The sequence below is a fragment of the Abramis brama genome (genome assembly GCF_963993115.1).
Source record: "Abramis brama genome assembly, chromosome: 21".
Classification (NCBI taxonomy): Eukaryota; Metazoa; Chordata; class Actinopteri; order Cypriniformes; family Leuciscidae; genus Abramis; species Abramis brama.
The window spans coordinates 30,550,689-30,577,139 of record NC_139983.1 but is presented as its reverse complement, the minus strand read 5'-3'; the positions used below and the strand labels follow the sequence as shown (position 1 = coordinate 30,577,139).

Genomic DNA, 26,451 nt, shown 5'->3' with positions numbered 1-26,451 from the left:
TTTGACAAATGCATATATAATTGTAATTTAAAAAATAGGCCTAATTATCGATTTTCAAATATTGCCCCTGTCAATAGGCCTACAGAACGAAATATTCTGTAGCCTATTTTGCCGTCAATACTGCCGACGTTGTCTTTGCTGTATCAGGCTATATATATTATGTTTAACATCCAAATGTAGATGGTCTGTCGGCGCACAGAGCCACGCAGTCGCAGACAGCACGTGAAGTTCGTGAACACCGAATTCCCTTTTCTTTCTTATCTATTTGTGTTTGAACAGACATGTGCACGAAAAAATAAGCCAGTGTCCGTCTCAACGGCTGATTACCAATTCGCATACTATCCGTCCTAAATAGTATGCGAAACTAGAATTAGTACGTCCCAAATCGTAGAATGTTGAAATGAGTATTCCAAAGATACCCGTATGGTCTACTATTTCCGGTTAGAATTCGAAGTGCAGATCAATGCACACTCTAACGGCTAATATTGCCCACAACCCATTGCGTGCGGGAGAGAGGAGCTTTGTGGTGATGGTGGTGATGTAAACATGGCAGCCGGTGTGGTGAACAATCGTGTCCGATTGAAGAGATGAATCCGAGCTGCGTCAATATCAGAGGAGAAAGACCGCGAAATTTAAAAATATGACTATTTTTTACACACCGGATGCATGAGCGGAGATGCGCCACAGTTTTTAAGTGTAAGAATTCAAATGTTTAACCCTAAATAAAGTTATATTTTATTGTCTCGTAATATTAATGGGTTTATGTTGTGCCAAAAAAGTACCGTGTTTATCTTGTAGGGTAAATAAAAAGGCTCTAGTACAGTGTCATGCAAGTGTCTTTTTTTATGTATTTATTTTATTGTTTCTGTCTTAGATGTATACTTTAGCCTACTATAAACTCTTATGAAAATAAACACCTTTTACTACACTAACCATAGTTTAACCACACTGACTTATTTGTAGTAATACTGTGGCTGTACAATGTTAACTTTATCAGTCCAACCAAAGAAACATGGTTACTACACTTTTACTAACGTTATAGTAAAAGCATGGTTCATTTTCATCTGGGTATTTTTGAGTATTATACAGAAGTATAAAATACGTTAAACAATAGTTATACTATAAATTTTAAATATTTTAACTCAGAAAATAAGTAGCTTTCGTTAAGTTACACACATTGCACATGAACGTCAGAACCAGCCGCCTCACAAACGACCTGCGTTTGGTTGATCTACGACGACGACGCCCTGCTTCACTCCTCAATTTGGTAGAACACATTGTAAATGTATTGTGGAAAAAAAGATGGGAATAGTAAATACAATTATATTGGACATATAATAATGAATGAAACGTAAAATGTTTTGTTAACAGTCGCGGTGTGTGTAACTAGGCAACCACGTTCTCGTTCACGTTGCATGACGTCATCGAAGTATGTCCCAGAACATGCATACTCTTTTGCTACACACTCAAAAGTATGTACTTTTTCCTCACAAAAAAAGTACATACTTTTAGGTCGTAGTATAAGTAGGCGAATTGGGACTCAGCCAACGAGTTTCCCCGTAAACGCAGTCAAAATAAAACGGATGCGTGTCATTACCGGTATTAGATACGTGCATTCGTCTTAAAGGGACAGCACCCAATATACCTGCAGCTGTTTGTGTCACCAAAGTTAATCAAACAACAAAAGAGAAAGAGAAAAATCACGTTTTGTCAAAAGATAAACTGTATTAATACTTAATACAGTTAATTTACCTGAAAAACATAAAGCACTGCTTTATTTCTCGTGTATTTGTGTTTTATTGTATTTATATTTGTATTTTGTTTATTAGTTTCTATGCAAATGCACTAGGCCTACCCTACACAATTACCCCAATCATCCTAGAATTATTAATTCTTTACAAAAAGAGCTATTCAAATCATCAGGTGAAATTGTTTTCAGGAAGTAGCAGTAAAGCAAGAAGAAGAAGTGCAAGATAGTTTTTCTAAATTTCATTTGACTCTATGTGCCTATAGGGGTGGGTTGGGGATGGTGGCAATGTAGTATCTGGATATTTGCCGCGGGACGAGGGCTTCGATTACCTCTCTCTTTTTTGACCATACATGTGTTTGCACCCCTGCATAATAATGCGACAAGCACGCTCAGGTGAATGTCGAATCTCTCCATGAAGGACATGGAATCTTCTTTTCAGCTGTCCAATTCCTCTCTCCACCACGGCTCTTGTTACTTTGTGTGCTCATCATGGCGTAAAAACAATAAAAGAACATAGGTCAGATAAGTCAAGAATGCACTCATTGAACAAAATTGGTATCTTGTCTACAGTTCAGTCCAGTACAGTACCTGTTATAATTGAGCTGCTGTTTTCCTTGAGGTCTTCTGTAAGGGGTGAGAAGCCAGTGTTTTAAAGGGTAACCCGAGTCTCCCAGCAGATGACATCCAGGGCGAACATCATTTTGTTCGAATAACCCAGTGAGGCCACTCTGGGAAAGAACCCGAGCATCATGTGTTGACCCTGGCCATTTTGGCACAAGATCGAGGATATTGTAATTGGCATCAAATACGACTTGAACATTGATGCTGTGGAATCCTTTTCGATTGATGTATGTCTCCTCATTTACAGTTGGAGCAATGATGCGTACATGGGTGCCATCGATGGTTCCAACAACTCCAGGGAAACCCGCAATCCTCATAAAATCTGCTTGCTTTTGCCGTATAGTTTGAAGGTCAGTTGGGAAGTCAATGAACTGCCTTACTATGTCTGGTGTGGTTAGTGCAGCAACAGTGGTATTTAAGACCCTGCTAACTGTGGACTGTGATGGCCCTAAGTCATCACTGGTGCATTGCTGCATTTTTCCAGTCGCCAAGAAACGCAGAGTCATTATAACTTTAATTTCTGCAGTTAAAGCATTGTTTCTTACAGTGGGAGAAGTTATTGAATTTCTGACTAGGTCAGTAACAAAAAGAATACCCTGACGATCAAGCCTGTATCGTTTGATCAACTCTCTGTCATCATATAATTCCAACACATTCTTACATTGTTGGAAACTGCGCGGCCTCCTCCTCTCTGCTGCCATCTTGTTACTCCTAACTGGTTAGGAGACCTCTCCAGCTCTCTTAAATAATTTAGGAGCTGAGACCTAGTCTTAACACTTAGGAACCTTTATGAATCACACTTATTCTTAAGAATAAGAGTAAAATGACGTCATTCTTAGAATTTTGACACACTTAAGACAAAAAATTTACTCTGAGCGGCTTTATACATACGGCCCCAGATTTTTTTTAGGGAAATGTGAAGTCTCAAAGGCACTTTATGGTGATTTTGACCCAGGAATTATTGAATGGTCCGGTTTAGAGAAATGCACGGTAGGAGATCGCAGGACCGGTTTGTTTGGGCCTGACGCCCGCGAGATAACACCAGAGGATTGCGGCAAAGATTCCTGAAGGACGAAAGATTCTTCATTGGACGGGAGAGCTCATTTCAGAAATGTTAGGAAGGTAGGGCGGGGCCAAATGCTGAAAACTGTCAAAGAATAGGCTTGTTTGAGATGCGCCTTGCCTCGCCTGAATTGTAAACGAGAGTAGGCGGCTGCAGTAAGAGGAGGAGTTAAAAAAGTGCAGGCAAGCCGGACACTTCCTGAATCTCGCTGTGTTGTGGACTGCAAACGTCAGCAATGGAAGAGATCGCGTTCGCGTTCTTTTTCGAAGACGAAGTGGATGCAATTGAAATACCACTGCTTTTGAACGAAGATGGTTATGATGAGGAGAATCACTTAAGGTGAAGTGCTCATTACTTAAAATGGCTTTTTCAGTAAATAGTAGGGATATAAAACTATCTGGTCTTGGTATGTTGCAAGTTGAATAGATCTAATGAAAATAAACAGTCCAGACTGCAGATAATTCAGCACTAAATAAAATAAAGGTTTAAAGGATTTCATTAAAACGTAAATGAAGCCAATAGCAAGTTGCTTTTGAGAGAGAGGTCATAAGAAATGTTTTCTCTCTCCTAGGAATGTCCCTAAAATTCCTCACTTTGTTGAGAATGTGGTCCATTTGTACAGTCCTTCTGAGTTTCAAAGTCATTTCAGACTTTCTAGAGGGCATGTGGAGGTATGTAGGCAAACAAAACATCATGTTAGGCATGTGCATCCATGTTTTTATTATATGATAACTATTTTTTTCTCTTCCTAATGCAGGATTTAATTAATACACTTATTTAATACATTAATTAATACAGACTAAGGTGCCGCTGACAAACAGTATACTTGCCTCTTTATGGACTCTTTCCAACCAAGAGTCCTATAGAGGAGTGGCAGACAGATTTAACATAACCAAATCTACAGTTTCAACACACCTGCATGATTTCTGTTCTCTTGTAATAACACATTTGTCACATTACATCTCCTGGCCCAGAGGACAAGCCCTGCACATATCACAGTTAGAATTCGAAACAGCTGGGTTTCCTAAAACTGTCTGTGCAGTTGATGGATATCACATTCCAATAGTAAAACCGCACTGTGAGAATCCTGTGGCCTATATCAATAGGAAACAGTACTATTCTGTAATTCTTACAGGATTCTGTGACAGTCAGCAGCGGTTCTGTCATGTCAGTGTGGGTCACCCTGGTAGTTGGCATGATTCAAGGGCATTTCGGTTGTCAGAGGTAGGCCGACTTCTTGAGGAAGATCCACATTCCCTGGTTCCTGAGGGCATGCATATAATTGGAGATTCTGCATACCCTCTCTCGCTTCAGCTTATGAAGCCATACAGAGACAATGGCCACTTGACTGTCAGGCAGAGATGCTTCAATAGGAAACTGAATTCTGCTCGTGTAGTTATTGAGCATGCATTTGGAATTTTAAAATCAAAATTCAGGAGACTCAGATGTCTTCACATGAAAAAAGTAAAGAACATTTCTTCTGCAGTCACAGCCTGTTGCATTCTTTATAACATCTGCCTGAAATCCAATGACCAAATTGACGAGGATCAACAGGCAGATGTTATGGAGGATGAGCCATACCCACCAGAAGCCCACATTCACAATGATGCATCACATTATAGAGATGCAATCTGTGGCCGCATGTGAACATCACATTTAGGACTACTTGTTCTACCTTCAACAATTCCCTCCTTTAAACTTATCTTAAGAAGCTTTTTGATTTGACTGTTTTGTGAGGTGGTGGATGGGATTGTACAGGATTATTTTAAGCACTTACTATCAAATGATTGACATATATTATGCTAGTCAACCACTGTCCCCTGTCTAGGGAGGAATGTTTTGTGTTCTCTATAATAATGATGTGATAAGCAATAAAATGATGATACACATGGGAATGGATTATATAGTTAAACTTTATTTAATAGATCGATTATCATTTCCTGGGATTTACTGATTTTTTTTAGTTGTTCAATGATTTCTCCAAGGCAGGTAAGAGATTTTTTTTCAAACATCCTTCTCCGCCTCTCTTTAAGCCTTCTTCGGCGCTCCAAGTCAGGCTGTACTAGTGACTCTAGAGCAGCTGTTCTCCTCTCTGAATGTGCTTCATAAACTTCACAGAATGTGGATGCTTTTTGTCTCCTTCTGTGCATTTCTTTGGAGGGCATAGCAGTGGAGGGACCTGGTTGTTCTTGGGAGCCTGTGGCCTGTGCAATTGAGGACTTGGTCTGGGATGAGGTAGTGTTGAACAGAGGAGTCGAGCAGATTGTGCCTGATGGTGCACTCCCAACTCCAGATTTCCCAAATAAGTCTTCCATTTCCTTTGAGAAAACATGTAAAACAATGTAAATAGAGATGCTTTAGAAATTATTTTTTATGTAAACCCAGTGATTTGCAGTAATTTCAATACAAAAAGCACACCAACCTTGTAATACTCCCATGTAACTTTTCCCTCTCCTGTTGACCGTCACCGGTCTTTAGCCCTTTTGTAAGTAGTGATCATGTTGCCAAGTTTTTTGTGCAATTTTTCATTGCTGATGTTGTAACCTTTTTCTTTGAAGGCTTGCTCCAGCTTTTTGTAAAATGCTATTTTATTTCTGTAGTACAAATGCAGATACATTTGTGTGAGGTCAAGCATCAGCAGCGTGGTCCCGTGTGTGAATTCTATGAAAACAGCCGTTTAAAATTGTGAAAGATAAACTTTATACATATTGGATATTAGTTAACTTTATACATATTAGAAACAGTGCATACCTTGTTGGGTTTCTTGACATTCTGACTGCATGGAAGGGGATTGAAGATTGTGTGTTTGTGTGAGATTTATTTTCCTTGTTTCAACAGGGCACTCGACAAGGGATACTGGATGATCAATCACTGGAGGGGGACACTGAGAAAGAGATGCTGGACGTGGAGGGGGGAGTTGAGACAGAGTAGTAACAGGAGGGGGACACTGAGAAAGAGATGCTGGACGTGATTCTCTGGACGTCATTTTCAATGTTATAATGTTATTATGGTTAAAAGAAAAATGCCTTACCTTGTTTCTGTGCTGCAGATCTCACTTGTTGCATTATATATGCTGCATATTTTTTGTCTATAAAAAACGAATTTCAATCAATAAAAATTAAATTCATTATTTTTACATCATCAAGCAACCAATTTTTTTTTTTTACTTAGGCTACCATTCTTTATTCTCTCAGCAATTTCTTTGCTTACTGTTAATGTGATTGATCCCTGGGAGTCTGATAGTGTTAGTAACATATTCTCCATCTTGCTACAATTGTAAACTTTGTGGATGCCTTTTATAATCAAAGCCATAATTAGAAATAATGAGCAAACAGATGCTGCATTAAATTTACATTGTTATCCCTAATTATGGGTTAAACATTTAAGAGTGGGACATGGCACAGCTGATTAACTTGATGACTATCCTACTTAAGGGATAGTTTACCCAAAGAAAAAAAATCTTTGGGTGAACTATCCCTTTTTTACATGAAAAATATTCCATATAAATATATTACACAATTGTGTGTCACATAATGTAAGTTTGGATTTCATGTTTAATGACCAATAAAAGTGTGTACAGCTAATTAATATTCAAAAATTATATAAAACAAAAACACATTCTAATTTAAGAAATTAGCATGCATGTGTGGGTTTTGTTTACTGCACTCCTGGAATAAGACATACCTAGATAAAGATCAAAGATAAAAACACAAACATGAGGCCTTATTGTAAAACCGTCACATTAGATATGCATGTTTGATTGACTAATTTATTTAATGGATTACTGTTGTTCAAAAATCTCAATGTACAAAATTAACACAAGCATGCAATACAATAAAGAGAAAATTACAACAAACAGAACTTTAAACCAAGAAAATAAAAGGGTATATAAAGCACGTCCTAAATACTAATAAAGTACTATAGAAAAAAAATTAGAGTATTATGCTATAGGTAATGGACTTCTTGGAATTAAGGGAAAAAAAATATCAGCTGACATTCGCTGCCAATGAGCATTAAGCTGTGTCGTCAGCAAGTCGTTTCCCATCATGCTTTTGATCAGCGCAGTCGGTGGAGATAGAGCCCTGCATTTCAGCCCGAGCCCGACGGGCCCCGACTTTTTTACGCCCCTAGGGCCGGGCTTCGGGCCAATTTTCACGTCATAGTTAAAATGCGGGCCGGGCCTCGGGCCTTTTTTGGGTTATCCTGCTTTTTATATTTTTAGACATTAATTTTAAAAAATATGAGAAGTTGACGTTGACTATAGAAAAACAAACATAGAAAGAAATTTCGTAACCTCATAACTTATGGCGTTATTTTCCTGTCAAATGTCGAGAGCGCATTATTGTGAAAGTAGGCTACATTAATATAATGCGCGAGCGCGAATCTCTCTGCTCGCACATGGAATATAATGTGCCGAGCGCGAATCTCTCTGCTCGCACACGGAATATAATGTGCCGAGCGCGAATCTCTCTGCTCGCACACGGAATATAATGTGCCGAGCGCGAATCTCTCTGCTCGCGCGCGGGAACTGGACGTGCCCTGCACTTAAAACGTGTTTTAAATACTGGCCATTATAGCCATCAGCTAATCTTATAGTTACACTGACATAAGACTGACATGACAGTCTGTCTCACGCACACAGAAGGTTTCCCATCAGCGCGACTCACGATTCACCTCATGTGCAAATAATGGAGAATATTAAGAGAAAAATCGCGTGCGTGAGAAAATTTTGTGATAGAAGAAAGGAGGATTGGGTTAAAACCTTCCACTGTGGATGCTTAGCTATTCTTTTTCTCCACGATGCTCTGTTAGAGACTGTTCTAACTTTTCGTTTGATTGGACTATTTTCGTTTAACTGTTGGAAACCTCTGATGTTTTTCGTTTGATTGGACTTTGTTTTCGTTTAACTGTTGGAAACCACTGGAAAAAAAGAATGGCCATGTTCTGTGGTGCATTTTTGAGGTAAGATAATCTGCAAGTTTGTTTTTAATTTATTTAATTTAATTTGTTTATAGGCTATTGCTCATTTCGTTTGCAAGCGCTGTTGCGAGCAGCCTGAGCCTGCCTCAGTATTAAAAAAAAAAAATACTCACTGTGGTTTAATAAATAAATATTTATTAAACTAACTGTCTGTGTGATATGCTTGAAGTTTTTTATATCTATTGATTATTGTAGACAAGTAAGTATTATAGCGTTGATTTGAGAGGCTCAATTGATCAAACATTTTTTTCTTGCTGTCGGCTCGGTTTGCTTGGTCGTCATTTAAAAATAAAAATGCTCCAAACATTTGTCTAAATTAACCTAATAAAGAAATGAAAAGAAACATGAATTTACATAACTAACAAAGAAACATAACTAACAAAACTGAGCTAATTTAATGGCTGCAAAAAGTGCAAATAGGGCAGGCTGCCGCTGTGTAATGAAAAAAAAAAAAAAAAAAAAAACGGGCTCGGGTCGGACTCGGGCTGATAATTCTGATGAGCTGTCGGACACGGGTCGGGCTAGGGCCTGAGCGTCTCGGGCCAGGGCCGGGCTCGGGCCTAAATTTGAGGCCCGTGCAGGGCTCTAGGTGGAGAGCAACTGCGCTCGACTGAAACCAATGTTTTAAAAACAGTGTTTTTCTTCGGTGTGTAATATACTTATTATTCCATATAAAAAAGGAGTGAGGAGAGAAGTTATGTTTAAAGGCCAAACACAATGTCAAAAAGACTTGCTTGTGAAAATTAGATAAACAAAGAGGTATTTTGTTGATATCAAAACTGCATCTAAGGAAAAAAATTATACCACCAAGTTGATTAATTAAATGGTTAGGGAAAATATTCCACATAGAGCAATTATTTTTAATAAAACATTTTAGCCAATTTATTTTAAAAGTGCTGTTTAAGGTTGTAAAATCCACAACATTTAAACCACCCTGATCATGGTGTTCTTAGTCGGTATTGTGTATCAAATAAAACCAGAGTGTCTTTTAAAATTGCTCACAGAATATATCTGTGAAAGACACATTAGAGCGTTTTCATCTGGATATTGATTATAACTGCTGTTTTTGTAATAGTGAAAGAGAGTCTATTGTGCACTTGTTTTTTGAATGCCCCTGTTCTTCAGTCTTTTGGTATGAGATGTCTCAATTTCTAAGTGTTAAAATGAACTGCAATATAGTCTTAAATTTGTCATATGTCTTGCTTCATTCGAATGAATTTGACTTTTCTAAAGGAAAAATTTATGTTATCGATTTGTTTCTATTATTAGGAAAATTTCATATTCATCAAACTAAATGGAGTAATTCAAAACCCAATTTTGCTCATTTTAAAGCAGCCTTTAAAATGTATTTTGAATCTGTAAAGTTTTTAAAAAATCAAAAAGCCCAAAGATCTGTATCGCTGTTAAATGAATTTAATATATGTGTGTGATGCCCTTTTTCTTTTGTTTGTTTCTTTTCTTTTTTTCAATTTATTGTTGTTTCAAGTTATGTTTATCAAATGTGAAAATGTGTATAAGATTTGTAACAAGAACTTGATATCAAACTCTGTAATTTTGAAAATGCAATAAAAAAAAAAAAAATAAATAAAAATAAATAAAAAAACTGCGCTGGACTGCAGAATCATAGGCCTATCCGACAGGTGTGCCTTGCGCTCGCGAGTTTTTTGACATACGTCAGCATGACATCAGAGCCAGGCGGACCGCACTCGGACACATTTATAACCGGCATGCATCTCGCGCTGATCACCGGTGATCGATTCTGCGCAGATTTTGCTCATCTCAAACAAGCCTAATGTTAAGTGAGTTGACAGAGTGAATATATATGCTTCTCTCATGCTGATAGGGTAGACATGGTAATTGTTTGATGACGAGTTGATTGATTGATTATTTGAACGTGTTCCTCCCGAACTTAGTTAATGAAACATCATTTAAGTTTGGATGCGTGTCTATTTCTGAAATATTCTCCGCCAGCCTGACTATCTCCCTGCATTTATCACATGTAAAATCTATGCTGGTAGAGAAGGCTATGGATCGTCGATTGGAGACGGCCCAGGGAGATCGTCGACTGGAGACGGCCCCGGTAGACTTAGGTACTTAGTTAGGTTTAGGGAAAAATCCACGACACAAGCCAAAGGCAACAGTGGCAAGGAACCGAAAAAACTCTCATCAAGTGGCCTAATGGTGTCCTAAAACTCCATCAGGTGACCTAATGGAGAAAAAAAAAAAAACCTTGGGAGAACCCAGGCTCAGTCGGGGCCAGTTCTCCTCTGGCATTTATGAACTAGAGGCCGGATTGTAGTTTGAACTGTAAGATTAACAATATTATATGAATGCCTGGCCGAAAAGATGCGCCTTTAATCTAGTTTTAAACTGGGAGAGCGAGTCCGAGCAACGAACAGTATCAGGAAGACTATTCCAGAGTTTCGGAGCCAAATGTGAAAATGCTCTCCCTCCTTTGGTTGATCTGGATATCCTAGGTATGACCAAAAGCCTCGAATTTAGTGATCTTAAAGAGCGCGATGGATTATAGGGCGATAGAAGATCCGTTAAATAGACTGGAGCTAAGCCGTTTAGGGCTTTATAAGTCAGTAGCAATACCTTATAATTAATACGGAACTTTATAGGTAGCCAATGCGGTGATGATAACATCGGTGTTATATGATCATATTTTCTTGATCTAGTAAGAACTCTAGCGGCTGCATTTTGGACTAACTGTAGCTTGTTTATTGAGGATGCAGGACAACCAGCTAATAAAGCATTACAGTAATCTAGTCTCGAGGTCATGAATGCATGAACTAACTTTTCTGCATCAGAAACTGATAGCATATTACGTAGCTTAGCAATGTTTCTAAGGTGGAAAAAGGCTGTTTTTGTAACATACGAAATATGATTTTCAAAAGACAGGTTACAATCGAGTATAACACCCAGGTCTTTTACTGTAGAGGATAAAGTAACAGGACATCCTACGATGTCAAAGTTGTATTGTGAGAGGTTCTGTGGGCGTTTTTTTGAACCGATAAGTATTACCTCTGTCTTGTCTGGATTTAATAAAAGAAAATTACGCGTCATCCAATCTTTTATATCTTTAACACACTCTGTCAATTTGGATAATTTAGCGTTTTCATCCGGCCGTGATGAAATATATATTTGAGTGTCATCAGCATAACAATGGAAACTAATTCCATGTTTCCTTATAATATTTCCAAGTGGCAGCATATATATTGAGAATAACAGAGGGCCTAACACAGATCCCTGCGGCACTCCATAGTTTACTGGAGTTATGATCGATTTTTCTCCATTTAAATAGACAAATAGCGGTCAGATAAGTATGATCTAAACCAGCTTAATGCTTGTCCTTGAACACCAGTATAATTTTGTAGTCGATCTAAGAGTATTGTGTGATCTATAGTATTGAACGCAGCACTTAGATCAAGTAAAACTAGTATTGAGATACAGCCTTGGTCAGAAGCTAAAAGTAAATCATTTGTGATTTTAACGAGCGCAGTTTCAGTGCTATGATGCGGTCTGAATCCAGACTGAAACTTTTCATAGATATCATTTTCTTGCAAGAAAGAGCCCAGTTGAGTGGACACAACTTTTTCTAGTATTTTAGACATAAATGGAAGATTTGAAATGGGTCTATAATTTGCTAGATTATTATGATCTAATTGTGGTTTCTTAATGAGAGGTTTTATAACTGCCAGTTTAAATGTTCTTGGAACATGACCTAAAGATAAAGATGAGTTAATAATATTAATATTAATAGCCCTACATATCATGCTTAAAGCAGGTGCTCCTGCCTTCTCAGGTTGGGATAGTGACATGGCCTCACTGCTACTGCTGGTCTACCTACTGCCACCACCTCCAAGTGGAAAGAAGGGAGCTGTAAAGATCAGAACCCGGGAAGCTGTGGACCATGTAGTCAAATTTCATAAGGTCAGTGTGTCCTGATCTCCAATGGCAATAGCCATTGTCAAAAGGCAATTGTGTAACCCCCCAGATCTGTTTCTTTTCAATGTCACCTCCACAGAATTTTAAGTCTGATAATTTGTTTTTCCTCCTTGAAGTGCATAGCGAATAGAGAGTGGGGTTCACCTCTTTTGACTGCAGTCTTGTGCTCGTTCATTCTTATTTTCAGTTGTCTGTTTGTCTTGCCAACGTATTTGAGTTTGCAGGGACATGTGATAAGGTAACCAACATTGATGACCTCTCTGTTTAATTCTCTCTCTTTGTGTGACCGTGGTACAAAAACCTTGGTTGCCTTATCACATGCTGATTATATCCTGCATGGGAAAGTTAACTGTGCCATCAAAGGTTTCTATCAGAGTGTGACATATCCATCAAAATGTGATGTTCAGTGTAGATGAATTTCAGTTTATTGTTATCTTACAGTCATGTCGCAGCCTTCAGGAGCACTCTGGTCCAAACCAGCGGAGGCAGCCCTACATCCTGGCAGTTGGGACGACAAGAAAGCACATCCACGAGGCTTTAGAAAACATCTCCATAATAAACATAGCGCTAAAAGTCTAGATCAGTTTGAGAACGAACCCGTCATAGTTGAGAACGAACCCGTCATAGTTGACGTATCTGATGAACCCGTAGTTAATTTAATTCCAGAGCAACCAGAGAATTCTCAAAGCTGTAATGAGACCAGGCAACATACCCAAGAAATGTGTGCATCCCTTATTGCAAATCTCCAAGGCTGTGTGTAGCTACTAATGTCATAACGACTGTTGTTGAAAATATGGAGGAACTTGTAAAGGAATTGCATTCAAATGTTAAAGATGATGTTGTAAAATTACTCTCTAACGATGAGGAGATCAGAACAAAGTTTGACGATTATTTTGACAACCTTGAAAATCCATGTAGCAAACACTGAAGCAAAAAGGAAAAAACATTTCAGTGAGAACTGGGGTATTGTAGAACCTGTTGAGGTAGCCCTAGCAGTGAGGTATGACACTAGAAGGAATCGAACTACTGGCACATATGATCAAGTTCCCATAACAGACAATTTTGTTTATATTCCTCTATTGCAAACTTTGAAGTTCATATTCACCAAACAAGAGATCTGTGATCATTTTGTGCAGCCTTGTGAGAAAACTGGGTTTTACAAAGAGTTCTGTGATGGTAACTAATTTAGAGATCACCCCCTCCTCTCTGAAAAGCCAAACTCTCTCCAAATACAGATATTCTACGATGATTTTGAAATGGCAAATCCACTCGGATCCAAGCATGGTATCCATAAGGTTGGAAGTATATACTTTGTTTTACGAAACCTATCTCCAAAGATAAACTCTGCTCTTATGAATATTCATCTTTTAGCACTTTTTCATACTGAGGATGTGAAGTATGGATTTGATTTAATCTTACAGCCCCTCGTACGTGACCTGAAAGTCCTTGAGTGTACAGGAATTGAAGTTCCTTTCTCTGATGAACCAGTTTATGGAACAATTGCACAAGTAACTGGAGACAATTTGGGATTGCACACATTACTCGGGTATGTTGAATCATTCAGTGCAAACAATTTTTGTGCGCTTTTGTCTAGTAGACAAACAGACCTCACAAACGGTTTTCAGTGATGATGATGATCCAAGAATAACATTGCGTAATAAAGCACTGCATGCTCAGCATTGCAGTGACCTCATGGTAGATCCTACACTGCCATCCACATTTGGAGTTAAGCGACAATGTTTATTCAATGATCTACAGTACTTTCATGTGACATTATGCATGACATATTGGAAGGAGTGGGGCAATTTGAGCTGAACTTGCTGTTTGCTTACCTCTCAGACAACAAAATCATATCCAAGATAGATGTTTGTAACCAAATATACTCGTACAATTATGGCTTTGTTGAACAAAAAAATCGTCCAACCAGAATAAACTTGGAGCAGACTGGAAACGGAATTGGTCTCAATGCCATTCAAACTTTTTGCTTAATCCGGAATATGCCCTTGATATTTGGAGATGTTTTACGAGAAGGAAATGCCCACTATAGACTCTTGTTGCTTCTGTTGCAAATTATGAACATTATATTTTCTCCAGTTGTTACTGATGGAATGACAGTATGTCTGAAGCATCTCATTGTTGACCATCATCAACTTTTCAAAGAGCTTTACCCACATCGCAGAATGATCCCTAAACATCACTTTATGATTCATTACCCCAGACTCCCAGAGTCATTCGCAAAATAGGTCCAATTCTACATTTTTGGTCAATGAGATTTGAAGCCAAACATAGGTTTTTCAAGAACACAATCAAAAATGTCAAAAATATAACAAAGTCATTGGCCCAAAAACATCAGATGGCTATAGCATACCATTGGGAATCAATGCCATTTAAAAGTATTGACTGTGGGCCAGTAAAAACTGTTCAGCTCATTGACTTGCCACATGATGAGATGATTGCAGAAGAACTGCAGGTTGACTTAGACTGTGAAGTTGATCTGACTTCTTGGATCACTTGTTTTGGAACTGAGAATCGGCCTTTTAGTTTGCATGAACAAAGAGGATGATTTGCCTGTATTTAGTCAGATAAAAGACATCATTGCATTTAATCGAGAATATTTTCTTGTAACAGAGGACTTTCAGACACTTTGTTTTGCAGAGCATTTTCATTCCTTTCATGTGATACAGGGAAATGATCAGAATGTTTCCATGCTTAAAGTTGATAAATTGCACTTCTTTAAGCCGTTTGATCTGCAAACAACTTATGGTTTTGATAAAGATTATCAATATGTGGTTCATGTATATGTGTTTGTATGACTTTGTGGTTTTTGAACATCCATGAACATTGTTAAATAAAACAGACATAAAAAGCACTCACTGATGGTTTACTAGGTTTACACTGCAGGTGTTCAAAAGCACTGAAACGGTGTCAAAACGTGCTAGTTGTAAGAGTACATTTAAACTCTCCAGGTGTTGAAATGTAACGCTATTTTGAGAGTATATATTTTACACTTTGTACAGTGTTCACTGAACACTGAACTCTTGGACCTATATATACACCTATATATATACTCCTATAGAATACATTGAACACTCTGATTTTTGCTGTGTATATATACACTGCTCAAAAAAATTAAAGGAACACTTTGAAAACACATCAGATCTCAATGGGGAAAAATATCATGCTGGATATCTATACTAATATGGACTGGGTAATGTGTTATGAACGAAAGGATGCCACATCGTTTGATGGAAATGAAAATAATTAACCTACAGAGGATTGAATTCAAAGACACCCCGGAAATCTAAGTGAAAAAATGATGCAGCAGGCTTGTCAATTTTGCTGAAATTTCATTGCAGCAACTCAAAATGGTTCTCAGTAGTTTGTATGGCCCCCACGTGCTTGTATGCATGCCTGACAACGTCGGGACATGCTCCTACTGAGACGACGGATGGTGTCCTGGGGTATTTCCTCCCAGATCTGGACCAGCGTGTCACTGAGCTCCTGGACAGTCTGAGGTGCAACCAGGTGATGTCAGATGGACCGAAACACAATGTCCCAGAGGTGTTCTATTGGATGTAGGTCAGGTGAGCGTGGTGGCCCTTCAATGGTATCATTCCTTCATCCTCCAGGAACTGCCTGCATGCTCTCGCCACATGAGGCCGGGCATTGTTGTGAACCAGGAGGAACCCAGGAACCACTGCACCAGCATAGGGTCTGACAATGGATCCAAGGATTTCATCCCGATACCTAATGGCAGTCAGGGTGCCATTGTCTAGCCTGCAGAGGTCTGTGCGTCCCTCCATGGATATGCCTCCCCAGACCCTCACTGACCCACCACCAAACCGGTCATGCTGAACGATGTTACAGGCAGCATAACATTCTCCACGGCTTCTCCAGACCCTTTCCTGTCTGTCACGTGCTCAGGGTGAACCTGCTCTCATTTGTGAAAACCACAGGGCACCAGTGGCGGACCTGCCAATTCTGGTGTTCAATGGGAAATGCCAATCGAGCTCCCTGGTGCTGGGCAGTGAGCACAGGGCCCACTAGAAGACGTCGGGCCCTCAGGCCACCCTCATGAAGTCTGTTTCTGATTGTTTGGTCAGAGACATTCATACCAGTGGCCTGCTGGAGGTCATTTTGTAGGGTTCTGGCAGTGCTCATCATGTTCCTCCTCGCACAAAGGAGCAGATACCGGTCCTGCTGATGGGTTAAGGACCTTCTACGGCCCTGTCCAGCTCTCCTAGAGTAGCTGTCTGTCTTCCTGGAATCTCCTCCATGCTCTTGAGACTGTGCTGGGAGACACAGCAAACCTTCTGGCAATGGCACGTATTGATGAGCCATCCTGAAGGAGCTGGACTGCCTGCGCAACCTCTGTAGGGTCCAGGTATCGCCTCATGCTACCAGTAGTGACACTGACCCTAGCCAAATGCAAAACTGGTGAAAAACAGTCTGAAAAGATGAGTAGGGAAAAAATGTCAGTGGCCTCCACCTGTAAAACCATTCCTGTTTTGGGGGTTGTCTCACTGTTGCCCATCTAGTGCATCTGCTGTTAATTTCATTAACACTAAAGCAGTTGAAACTGATTACCAACCCCCTCTGTTACTTAACTGACCAGATCAATATCCCAGGAGTTTAACTGACTTGATGCTATTCTCTGATTAAAAAGTGTTCCCTTTATTTTTTTGAGCAGTGTATATATATATATATATATATATATTACAAAAGTTATTTTATTTTTATTATATATATATATATATATATATATATATATATATATATATATATATATATATATATGAAGAGCTCAGATGCAAAAGCATCTAAGTGCCATCTGAAATTTTCTTATAGAATGATCATTTTTATCAAGCTCGTATATTTAAGTTCAGTAATTTCACTTAAATGACAATTAATACTTCATTGCCATTTAAGTGAAATTATTGAATTTAAATATACAAGCTTGATAAAAATTATCATTATAGAAGAAAATTTCAGATGGCATTTAGAGGATTTTGCATCTGAACTCTTCATATATATCTACTATTAAAGTCTAAAGAATGTCAGCTTTATAAAATGCACACTGGGAATTCACTGTCTGTGACATCACTTGGAATGTGACTGATTAGTCAAGTTTGTTTGTTTACAAGTTAGTTCCGCTTGACAACTGTATTCAATACGACACGTTTTAATCTGCTCGACTGTATATTCTTTTATAAATAATAGTCTGATACTTTCAATCTGCAATATTGTGTACAAGAAGAAGTCTTGTACTTCTGATAATCTTATGATTGTCTAGAAGATTCAGCTGTTTTTCAACAAACGCCAAGCCATGCTGTTCACCATTGGTCTGCTGTTTTTACGATTCTTGAATACCAGGTCGAACGAACCTCCACCTGATACAATGCAGTCGGAGGGAACCAAACAAGACAAAATTATCATTAAGACAACCAAGAGAAAACTGGGGTTAGATTTCACAAAAAATCAAGGTGAGCACATTTTTATTGTATCAACTGATCTGTCCATAGGTTTGTTCTGATCAGAACATGTGAGTGGCATTTCTGAATATTTAGTAAAAGAAGACGGGGAATTATGTGTCGTGATTACTATTCCATAGCTTAATGTGAGGGACAGAAGTCTATTTGGATCGTTAAAGTTTACGGAAACTCGTTTTCCCTCCTCTGCGGCTGTCAATCATTGCCGTTCAGTTCAAACAGCGCGCGCGCCTCTTCCGGTTGGATGCACGGTAAAACTCTCTCCAATATGATATATTCACATTATAATGCATGATCTGTAGATAAAAGGCTGTGGATTTGCATAAAATGACATTATTTTGTTGGAGTTTGTTGCTGTTTTTAAACGACTCACTACCGTGTGCTTGTTAGATCACACACACCACAAGGACTATGAATCGGCATCAAACGCACAATAACTGGAATTTAAAACTGTGAAACAAATGATCAATACACTGTTAGACAGATATACACTAGGATTTGTGTGCTCGACATTTCTTCGCTTTGTGCCGTGAACTTTTAAATGCACACTTGTCAGCGCTGCGACTCCATGTTGCTTTGAGCACATCATTCTGCACCCGCGATGCGCATACGCGCTTTGTGCGCTCTGTTTTAAAGCGTTTCATATTATCATGGTTTTGCGCACTGAAAGATTATTAAAAGCCTATATTTTTTATACCTAGCCTGCTCAATACATTTAAAATAAGCATGATTTAATTGTATATTATTTCTTTGTAGTGTAGGCTATATAAATATATACACTTCTGAATTCTTGACATTAATATATAAATATAATATATTTGTATCTGCCAGTATCTGCTTTTCCCCAGTAACTGTTTTGTTTGCAATAAATGTACACCTTATGCCAAATATAATTGCAAAATGAAACAAAATTGTTGTACAACTCAAAATGTTAACTGTACTGTTATTAGTCTATGCACATTATATCATTAGTAACATTAAATATAACACAATAAACCAAAGTATATCAGTAGGAGTTTCCTTAAGTCTTTCTGATAGTTTTCTACAGGCTGGTTTACTACAACAGTAGAATAAAATTCTGAAATTATGGTTTATAGTTTTGGTGTGCCACCCCAAGATTTTAAGTGTCCCCATCTGGCCACCCCTATGAAAAAATTCTGGAGGCGCCACTGATTGAAGCATTGGCGTTATTGTACAAAGTTTGAATTGCATTGATAAAGTTGGGGCCAAAACCAAAAATATTCAAAGATTTAAGAATAAAAGGAAACTCAACAGAATCAAAAGCTTTATAAAAATCAAGAAAAAACAAGAAACGTCATGAGGGATCAGATCAGAGTAATCTAAAATGTCAAGAACAAGCCTAATATTATTTGAAATAAGTCTGTCTTTCATGAAACCTGACTGAAAGTCATCAATTATATTATCTAAAACACATTTAATTTTTTTAGGCTAGTATTTTGTAATCATTATTTAATAAGCTTAATATTTAATATAGGTCGCCAATTTTCAAGTTGAGCAGGGTCCTTTTGAGGTTTAGGGGTTAAATTTATAACACCCTGAGTCATAGAGCTTGGGAGAGTTCCCTTATGCAGGCTTTAAATATACTTGGAGAAGGAAAATTTGAGAATTTCTTATAGAAATCAAACTGTGGTTCAACAGTGGTCAAACCAGTGGTCAAACCTCTCTGGTCAAACCATCATTTCCAGGAGATTTATTAAGTTTCAGCTTGTCGATTTGAATAGGAGATTCGCACAGACTTTTGCCAATTTCATCAATTTTTTAAATATGGTCTGAGTTAAGAGAATTAAAAAATAAATCAAAATTTTGTTGAGAGTGTCTAGAACGATAAAGATTTTTATAAAATTCTTCACAATACTTAGAAATGTCTTTATGATTTTTTTAAACCACTCCATTTGTGTTAAGACTGTTTATAGAATTGAGATGACTACGCTGTTTCTCTAATCTAAAAAAATAATTGGATTTTTTCTCCCTCTTCCATCCATCTCCTTCTTGAATGAACAAAAGCACCCTTTGCTTTACATACAAGTTATCTAATGAGTTCTGAAGTTCAGCCATTTCTAATTTCTGGACAACTGATACATTTTCAAAGGGGATGCAGGAGAGACAGACAATACTTTTAATAATTTTAAGTTCATCTAATTTGTCTTGCTTGGCTTTTTGAGATCCAACTTTGAATAACATTAAAGGTTGTATCAGCGATTTCAGGCCCAAAAAAGGCCCAAACATAAATGATCACATTCATCTTTCCTAACGATCCGCTAGCTGCCCGCCCCATAAGCATGCCGTCAAAACCGCGTCTCTGTAGGCAGCCTAGGCTCTGAGATCTGCACACAAAAACAACTGGGTTCACCAACCACTCAAAACCAAAATAAATAGTGTTCCAACCAATCACCGACAGGGGTGGGTGTTGTGAGGTTTTGCGCTTGTGTTCTCCGACTTCGCATGCAGCCGTGCACGAGTGCAAAACCTCACAACCCCCCCCCCCGCCCCCCCGCCCCTTGTCTTTTTACAATGCAACAAAATATTTAAAGAGCAAGCTATTACAATCTATTACGCCTATGTATACGCACAGATAATATAACAGTAGTTAAACAGTGATTGTATTTAATTTAAAGTTTTTAACTTTAACTTTAACTGGCTCACCAACAATTGGTCTGGCCCATCCAAAACTGGAATCCTGGCGCCGTGCCTGTGTCCATCTGAGCATATATTCAAGAAAATAAAGTAAATAATTATTTAGGCAGTAATTACCTCCATTGAATGTGTTTTGATGAGTTCACAATTTATATATTTGTATTTATTTATTTATTCTTTTTTTTTTTTATGTATCTAGGCCTTGCAGTCATTCTTGATGAGGAGCCAGATGCTCTGTTCAGGACAAGCCCAGCTCTGAAAGGTATCGAGAAATACTTTCTTAATGTTCTAGTTTTACTTAACACTTAATGTTCTAGTACTAATACTTTACTTAATACTTAATGTTCTATTTTTTCTTTTCTTTATTTTTATTGATATCATTTAAATACTGATTATTACTATAGCGTTTTACTGAGGTAAATATGGAAATATGGTTTATGCAGGTGTGTCTTGTGTATATTGCAGGACTACTGATTTCTGCAAGTCGATTCCTTCTTCCGCGATTTCGCGGTTCATGCTACTGTAAATGAAAAGACATGAAATAGTTCTTATCAATAAATGTTTATTAATTCATAGCCTAATGCAACAATTACATAAGTAAACTCTCAAAACATTATAATTATGACACGATTTCTTATGATCAGTTTTTCCGTTTTCTCTCTCTCTCTCTCTCTCTCTCTCTCTCGCCTCTTTCTCACATATCCATCCATATATATAATTATTTGATGCTCCATCCCATTCCATCTCCCACAGCCCACCTGGTGCTGCGTGTTCAACTCCTCCAGACTGGACCCTTAAATCTGGAATAGACCAAAGCATCCTTATTCTATATTAAATCCTTTCACTTAATCCAGTAGTATATATGTATTCTATTAGTATTCTGTATCCTACTCTATCTCTATTAAAATCATAACCTAACAAATATGCCAAATCCTTATTAACCTTCCCTCTTTCGTTTAAATATGATATCAATTCCTTTCTTTCCTCATCATACCTTTTACAATCATATATCACATGCTCCACTGTTTCTTTCTCCCCACAATTCTCACATAAACCAGTCTCATGAACTCCAATTATAAAGAGAGATGCGTTCAGTCTTGAGTGTCCTACTGACACACTACAGCAGAAGATAGAAATAACTGACTTAAACCATTTAAACTGGAATCCTGGCGCCGTGCCTGTGTCCATCTGAGCATATATTCAAGCAAATAAAGTAAATAATTATTTAGGCAGTAATTATCTCCATTGAATGTGTTTTGATGAGTTCACAATTTATATATTTGTATTTATTTATTCTTTTTTATCTAGGCCTTGCAGTCAATCTTGATAAGGAGGAAGATGCTCTGTTGTGGACAAGCCCAGCTCTGGAAGGTATCGAGAAATACTTAATTTTCTAGTTCTATTTTTTCTTTTCTTTATTTTTATTGATATCATTTAAATACTGATTATTACTATAGCGTTTTACTGAGGTAAATATGGAAATATGGTTTATGCAGGCAGGGTTCGAATTATGATTTCATCTTTGTGGGGGTCTCTTTAAAAAAAAAAAAGAAAAAAAAAGTAGCCTAAGAGCAGGCGCGGTAGCTTAATAATGTAATATAAAAATTTGTAAATATAATACAAATTTAATAAAAAAGCGTTGGTAACACAATTCAATTTAAATAGTACATTTGGTTTAATTTGTCGTTTAATGAGGTCTAATATGCTGTTAGTTGTGAGAATTAAGTGGTCTAGTGGTAGAACATTTGTCAAACGCCTCAGAGGTTCTGGGTTCGAATCCGCACTCTTTTTTTTTTTTAAAAAGGTTTTTTTTTTTTCATCAAATCCGATTATGTTTATAAGTGGTTCTATATCAGGCAGAGACACGTTTGTGTGCATTTTGTTTTGTAATTTTACTGGAACGAATAGAGAGTCTCCACAACGGATTGAAGCGCGCCCGAGTGAAGACTGTGCGCGAGCCACAAACAAACAGTATCCGCGCCAATGATCGCAACGGCACTTTTATCACTTGATTTAAGCATAAGGATGTACCGTAGTGTGATGACGATCCGAGATCCCGCGAGATCCATGTGTTTGGCATCTTGTCCTATCTTTTAAGTCATGCTACAGTAGTCTGAACGAAAAAGTGCTTTATTTGTAATTTAAAATAATGGTGCTGATGATTTTAAGAGACCCCCACAGGTGTATGATTTTACTGCTTTCATGGGAGCTCATCCTCTCTCTATGGGAGCTCAGCTCCCACTTGCTCCCACGTAATTCGAACCATGTATGCAGGTGTGTCTTGTGTATATAGTATGGGTTGCACGACTTCCGATTTCTGCAAGTCGATTTCTTATCAAAACAGTACTCGAGTTACTCAGGCCGAATAGCTGATCATAGCTGGACAGGGCGGGTTTTTATTACTCATCTCCATAAATATACTGTATCTAGTAGTAAAACTATTGCAAGGGCTAGAAATCATTAATCCTTTGCTGATACTTCCTCGTCATCATGGAGAGGGCAGTTCATTGCACAGCAGCAAAAGACGCCATGGGAGCGCAAGCACTTGTGGAAAGAAGGAGTGTTTTTAGACGCGATATGTGAACGGCCCCTTACAGAATTGAGATATAGAGATTTTTATAACCCTTGATGAAATACTTTCACACATTTGATGTTTTTTTGTTTATTGCATTTTAACAAGAACAAAACATAATTTACATACAAGAGTAGGCCTACACGTCATTGGTGTTGGAAAGTTTTCTTTCATCGATGCAAGACCAGGAGACGTTGGGATAAGCAGAAGTGATTTATTGGGATCTTCGCTGTGTGTCATCTGTAGTGTTCTTCCAAGTCTAACTCAAGACAGTTGCCTTGCAAATTTATAGACATTTTAGGGGGAGGGATTTACACTGAGGTTGAACAAAGCATGCAAATTAAGTATACAGGTTAAGGAACCTGCCTGACTCCAGCATGTTACCAGTCTCAATCCAATCAGCATAACCATTCAAACGCATATGTGCTAATCCAATCAGCCCAACGATTCAATGTCTGGGCTGTGGCTCTGAGTGAAACTGGGACTCCAAGAGCCATTAAAGACAAAAAGGAGAAAACAGGAATTGCATCTTTGCTGAGCAGAATCATTATCTCAACCTTAAACGCTAAATACAATATTCTTTACCGTGATGTTATGTATGGAAGCATATTTGAAATAGATTTAAAATTTGTAACCCTTCAGTAAAGAAGAAAAAAGAAAGACATTTTACAGAAAACATCTGTATCTGTCAAAGAGCTGTGTAGTTTTCCTAGCTTTTAGGTTTTAACTTTTGGATATTGTTTCTAAATATATTTTAACATCAATTTTAAAATGTTTAAAATTTTGTATTTTTCCATTCCATTTGACTTTATGAATATAGTAACGGGCAATTATAACAATTAAATCTAAAATAAACAAAAGATTTTTATCACCCTCAAATGGAAAAACATTTTAACATAACATCAATTTCTTCTAAGTTAACAAGAGTTGTAAGCGCACTGGGTAGTACGTTAACATTAGCTCAAATGATCTATAGGGAATTTTAATAAATCATGAATATGATTAATATATTGCATATTACAGTTACATTAAATTATCGAAGTTGAAAATAGATTGATTATATGAATATATGAATAATCAATCACAACAAATTATAATTCCTCATTCATATATCAATAATCTTATTTCAGATCGATTATGAGATAACCCTTAATGGAAATTAATGTAATTATCGAACAGTTGTTTGTCCAGCAAAACGGCCGTAAGATTAACTTATCAACTTCTCAATAAAGTTATCACTTCTTATAATTTCAGGAAGAATAGTTTCTGGCCGTGAAACTATTCTCCTGTCCTTATAAAATTTAGGTTACTGAAAAGTAACAAATCAGCTTTGTAGCTTAAGATCGAACATTTCATGGACTTTGTTACATGAGCATTTTAGACAGAATCAATCAGGAATATATTGGGTTTTTAATAATTCAAAACTAATAATACATACTAAGGAATACAAATTCTACAATTTACACGAGTATGCATATAACAATACAAACAGTAAAAACAATACAAGAAAAACGGATAACAGATGAGAGAGAGAGGATGAAAGGGTGAGAGAGGAATGGCGAGAGAAAGTGAAAGCAAAATGTGCGATCAAAGATCGCAGTATGGCAAAAATCACAGACACTGTAACCTTTGAGAGAGACAACAAGGAATCACATCAATCAAAACAAATCAATACTTGCGTATGGTTCTCTTTGTATTTGCTTGAGGAAAGAAGGCGCGTGTCGTTTTCTTGGAGCTAGTTCTCTCGTGTCTTCTGGGCGAGCGCGGTCGCGTGAAGATTTAAAGGTTCACCGAAAGTGAAGTTACCAAAGAAACAATTCAGAGTTCATCTCCCTCGTGGAGGGAGAGGCGAATATGAAAATAAAACTTAGTAAAGAAAAGAAAAACGGAGATGAGAGCTCCCTAAAGAGCCATGGAACCGGAAGTTCTCTCAGACAAAGTGCTCGTGCGTGCGTCCTTAAAGGGACATTCCACCTCTGGAAAGATGAATGTGTATTTAAATTGGGTCATTTATGTAGAAGAAATGTGAAATTATTTTTGAATTTGGAGCTTTCTAGACTGAGAAAAGCCAGAAAATGTATTTTTGGCTCATGTGGATGAAAGACAACAACTCCCAGAATGCACTTGCTTCGCTGCTCTACGAGGCCACTCCCAAGCCACGCCTTCCGGTTAGAGAGCAGTTGTAAACAATAAAGCTAAGCTAAGTTACTAGTAGTCTCCGTGAGTCTGCCCGGGTTTTTGAGATCGCATATCGCACAAAATGTCCGGGATTCGGCTTTTGCGTTCTACAGTCGCCATTCATTGTGTTTACTGTGGCGAGCAGGACGAGACTAGGGCCGCGGGAGAACGACGCGAGGCCGGTGGCGTGATTACTGATGACCGACACCTGTGAGGCACTGGTCTCGTATCTCTCACGGAGGAGCGGGTATTTTCTTAGCAATGGTAAAACGCACATCAACCAATCACGCCACCGGCCTCGCGTCTTTCTCCCGCGGCCCTAGCCTCGTCCTGCTTGCCACAGTAAACATGATGAATGGCGACTATAGAACGCAAAAGCCGGTGGTGTGATTACTGATGAGCGGCGCCTGTGAGACGCGCCGGTCTCGTGGGCTATCTCTCATTGAGGAGCGGGTATTTTCTTAGCAATGGTAAAACGTCGATCACTTGTTTAGCGTTCATGTAAACACTACATTCAGATTCACCAATCGGAATGAATTCAGTTCAAATGAAACAAAAGGTGTGCATGTAAACAATGAATGGCGACCGTAGAAAGCAAAGCCGAATCCCGGACATTTTGGACGATCTCATGCACGTTTCTGCCGGTGAAATCAAACGCACTGGCACTGATCTGTGATAGGTCTGTTAGCGCATTAGGTCCAACCCCCTATGGGTGGGTTTGAAAGGGTGGGAACTAGTGCTTGTAGTCTTAACAGAAATCCCCCCCTCTTACACTTCCTCCTACAATGACGCAAAATGACGATTTTTGCGTCATTGTAGGAGGAAGTGTAAAGAGGTAAATACAGATTTCTCTCGTCTCAGGGGAAAATGAGAAAATGTTGCACGACCATTCAATAGTATGACTGGGTTTCTAACATTGCAAAGCTTAATGCAAATGGGTGGAGTGTTCCTTTAAGGAAGAGGAGGCTGAGCCGTGGGAATTTCAACAGAGTTCTTTTCTTTGAGTTGAAGTTGCCGGCTACGTTCGCTTCACTGAACGTAGGAAGAGTCCGAAGACGAAAATAAAGAAAAGACTTAAAGAAAAATAAAAGAGAAACGGAGAAAAGCTCCCGAAGGAGCCATGGATCTTGAAAACCTCTCAGAGAAAAAAGTGCTCTCCAGAAACTTCTGTGTCAGTCTCTTATGGAGAGGA

The 26,451-nt window shown here is 38.2% G+C and overlaps 1 protein-coding gene across 1 annotated transcript; it reads left to right on the top strand.

Annotated features, from left to right (window-relative positions):
* Window positions 1-3,669: 3,669 nt before the first annotated feature.
* On the top strand, window positions 3,670-9,843 carry LOC311071786 (uncharacterized protein; the record flags this gene model as incomplete). The annotated part of the gene is made up of 4 exons (XM_084096323.1): window positions 3,670-3,773; window positions 4,006-4,105; window positions 4,233-7,502; window positions 9,004-9,843. 3 exons carry the CDS (start codon window positions 3,670-3,672, stop codon window positions 5,079-5,081), a joined length of 1,053 nt encoding a protein of 350 aa, XP_083952449.1. The 3' UTR covers window positions 5,082-7,502; window positions 9,004-9,843.
* Between the last annotated feature and the right edge of the window lie 16,608 nt (window positions 9,844-26,451).